The 3455-nt window shown below is 37.6% G+C and overlaps 1 protein-coding gene across 3 annotated transcripts; it reads left to right on the top strand.

The window, feature by feature from the left end:
* The first annotated feature begins 1118 nt into the window (after positions 1 to 1118).
* On the top strand, positions 1119 to 3210 carry LOC128863256 (cingulin-like). Of its 3 annotated transcripts, XM_054102343.1 has the most exons (6): positions 1119 to 1433; positions 1576 to 1971; positions 2032 to 2388; positions 2555 to 2688; positions 2750 to 2970; positions 3028 to 3210. In XM_054102343.1, exons 1-6 carry the CDS (start codon positions 1305 to 1307, stop codon positions 3036 to 3038), a joined length of 1248 nt encoding a protein of 415 aa, XP_053958318.1. In that variant the 5' UTR covers positions 1119 to 1304; the 3' UTR covers positions 3039 to 3210. The 3 variants fall into 3 exon arrangements, with proteins under 3 accessions (XP_053958318.1, XP_053958317.1, XP_053958319.1); XM_054102342.1 differs by having other exon boundaries at positions 2750 to 3210; XM_054102344.1 differs by having other exon boundaries at positions 1319 to 1410; positions 2750 to 3210.
* Positions 3211 to 3455: the final 245 nt, after the last annotated feature.

A 3455-nucleotide genomic window follows, 5' to 3' on the forward strand; every position in this document is an offset into this window, starting at 1 on the left:
AAATGTAACTTCTTTTTATATATATATGTAGATGTAGATAACAAAGCGTCCCGTTTGAAAGTATGGAAAATGGTTTGATTTCGTCGTAGAACAGCCAAAACACCAGCGTCCACCTGCTCACGACAGGTCGCTCACTCTGTTGTGTAATCCCATTGGTTTTCAAAGCATCCAGCCTTCAGTATGCAAAATATAATAAATATCCAAGTATTTACTAGGAAGCACTAGCCTAAGCACATTCCTTGTAAGCTAAGCGACTATAAAAAACTCGCTTGGTCATCGCTAAATTGTTGTTCCTTTCACATACAAATTTTTTGCCTGGTAAGAAGCAGAATTCTCTAATAAAGCAGAGAAGGGGTGAATCGAACGCGGCAATATTTAACTTAAAAACTACACAGTCCTGCGAGGTACAGTTTCTAAAACGGCTATGGGTGTTTATTGAAGGTTTTTTTATGCTGAAAACGAATATGACCTTGAAAGTGCTCCTGCACGTCAGGATTTTTGGCAATTTGAGGTTAAATAGTCAAATAAATGCAGATTTTGGCCATTTAAAATTTTTTTTTGAGCAAGGTAAAGTTTTTTTTTAATTATCATAGTTATTTTTATATCAATCGTAAAAATATTTTTAAAAACGGACCTTAAAGCTAAAGAGTAGTACTTTGCGATGCCGTTGTGGAAAATTAAAAAAAAAAAACTTTGTCTTGCTCAAAAAAAAATTTTTTAAATGGCCAAAATCTGCATTTTTTGACTATTTAACCTCAAATTGCCAAAAATCCTGACGTGCTGGAGCATTTTCAAGGTCATATTCGTTTTCAGCATAAAAAAACCTTCAAGAAACACCCATAGCGGTTTTAGAAACTGTAAAAAAGCGAGAATTCGCAGGCCTGTGCTATTAGCAACTGAATGATAGGGGTGATAGTTTTAGCGCAAGAAAACCTCGCTCATAATCTCCAGCTGGTTTATTGATATGGCATCACCCTCTTGCCAGCTCAACACCATTTAGGTGGGAGGATGACAATAAATTGTAAAAAAATGTTTTACCTTATTTCCTAAGGGGTAGTCCCTACGATATTGAAAACACCGTATATAGTACTTTCAATTTGAAGTAATAAAAGTAACTTTTGGTTTCGTATTCAAGATATGCTCATTTATTTAAAAAAACGAAAAATTTTAAAGCGGAATTCAGTTTTTGGAGACTAGTTTTACAGTTTTACTTTAGCAACCAGATCTTGGAAAATTATTTAAGTCAAAGTGATTTCGAATCACGAACATAATACATCTCTCGTAGTCGGGCTGGTGACGTGGCTATGGTTACTGCCGTTCAAATTCGAAACTCCACTGCGTTCCTAAATTTGTATCATCTTTGCATACGAATACCCAGTACGATTTTATTAGCAAGAATTACCTACCCAGGTAAAAATACGAAAAATACTTATGTAAGTATACGCCACAACCTCATGGTTATGGGAATATATATATAACTACATATGTATGTATGTATGTATATTGCTATGAGTAACTGCATCGGTGTACAAGAAAATTATTTTATCCATGCATTTATATTTATGTTGCCGCTAGACCCAGGACAAGACAATGTTCAACGGCACTTTAGGCATTGACTCCAATCGAGGAGAAGAAGAATCGGAGTTGCCAGGTTGCAATTTCCAAAACCCGAAGTGCACTTCCCACAGCACTTTTTCAATAACAAAATGTTTCCCCAATAATTATGCAAGTCTTTCCGGTTGCCGGGAATACAAGCCAAATAATAAGTCAATGCTTATGGAACGGAGTAGTAACCGGTATATTGAATGCGAAACAAGCGCGAAACCCAGTGCGTATTATCCGTACCCTGCGGAGACGGAGCTGCGACTAGCGAGTATGCGCATCTTTACCACAATTATGTTGAATGCCTGGCGCCGCCGTCGAGAGGATGTTAAACGTTTGTTATTGAGAGTGGAAGAACTGAAGAGAGGGGTTAGTACACAATGTTTACAAATAAAGTTACGACCAAGGTTTAATTTTATTCTCTGTCAGTCACAAAAGGCCAAAACTCAGATTCATGTTTACAACACTTTGTTTCGTGTCGAACAGAAGCGGAATGATGACCTCGCTTGCCAGCTCAAGTGTTCGCTAGAAAGTGTAATTCAGGCAAAGTCCTCGTGTGAGAACCTCAACAGCAACGTCCATAGCCTGAAAGCGGAACGTACACTCCTGGAACAAAATTTGGCAAATAAAAACAAGGAGCTTGAAGCGCTTAGTGGCATACTAAGCCAAAGGAAAGCTGAGCTTTTTCAGTCAATGGTTGAGCAGCGTAATTTGCGCCATTCTCTTGCTAAAGAAAACCGTTCGGTACAAGTGCTAGAAAATCAGAAAAACAAATTAATTAATGAGGTATGTATTCATAACCACACGCAAGCATATAAACACACACATATGTACATAAAGCAAGCCGTATATTTTAACTTATTTGCTCAGGCTTCTACAGCCAAGCTCATTTACATTTATACCGAACATGCATACATACAAGTAGTATTTCTCATTGTTTTTGCTTTATCAGCTGTACCAGTTAAGCAAAGAGAGTCGCGAAACTGAAGATAAATATCGCGTAGAGTTGATCAGGAAGGAAGTTGATTTGGAGCGCACCATGAACAAAGTGAAACTTCTTGAAGCCGAGTTAACCGATTTGAAAGAGTAAGTAATCTCCCATACATCCCCCCTTGAACGACAAAATTCCAATAACTCGTATTTATAGGAAATCGCGCCGTATTGATGAAAGTATAATTAATAATGCTCGCCTCCATCACGACGTAGAAAATTTGCAAAAGAGATTGGATACACTCCAACAAGTTCTCGACGGCACTTTTGGTAGGCGCGTTTCCGACTATTGGCAGAAGATATGCTTCTACCAGCAGAAAGGTTTTCATTTTGCACAAATATTCCTGTACTGGTTGTTACCCGCTGTTCCTCTTCCCGGTACCTTTCCTAATTTCCAAAATAAGCAAAATTTGGTGATCGGCATCCCTTTACTAGACCTTAGCTGAGACCTTGATTTTGGTTTGAGAGAAGAAAACGAAAGCCATTCCCTCTCTCCTATGCGGTTGTAAATCTCCGGGAAGAATTTCAAAAATAAATTTTGCAATGAATATTTTGTAGACGATTTGTTAGCAAAATCAAATAGTGATTAGTGAAAAATTATAAAATTCTTATAATGAATAGTTGTAGTTTTTACAAGCAAATTCGGAACAACGAGCTAGTGGCTTTCCACAAAAATATGGTGCAAAAAAGTATAGACTTTTCGTAAAATACCACAAAAGGAGTAACAAAATGCAAATGCGCATACATAGAGAATGTATCTCTGTACCAGTGACATTCGACCAAATAAGAGATATCTACCTCTGACCGCTTCATGAAGGCGATCCCGATATTCCTCTGCCAACATTTCCAAAATGTTAGAGGAG

The sequence above is a fragment of the Anastrepha ludens genome, chromosome 5, assembly GCF_028408465.1.
Source record: "Anastrepha ludens isolate Willacy chromosome 5, idAnaLude1.1, whole genome shotgun sequence".
Classification (NCBI taxonomy): domain Eukaryota; kingdom Metazoa; phylum Arthropoda; class Insecta; order Diptera; family Tephritidae; genus Anastrepha; species Anastrepha ludens.

What these genes read in the sequence shown, in the direction of transcription:
- LOC128863256 (XM_054102342.1), top strand. Translation starts at nt 1,305, where the DNA reads ATGGTTACTGCCGTTCAAATTCGAAACTCCACTGCGTTCCTAAATTTG. An exon ending in TGGAAGAACTGAAGAGAGGG is followed by an intron (nt 1,972 to 2,031) that starts GTTAGTACACAA and finishes ATTCTCTGTCAG; the next exon opens with TCACAAAAGGCCAAAACTCA. An exon ending in AAAACAAATTAATTAATGAG is followed by an intron (nt 2,389 to 2,554) that starts GTATGTATTCAT and finishes TTGCTTTATCAG; the next exon opens with CTGTACCAGTTAAGCAAAGA.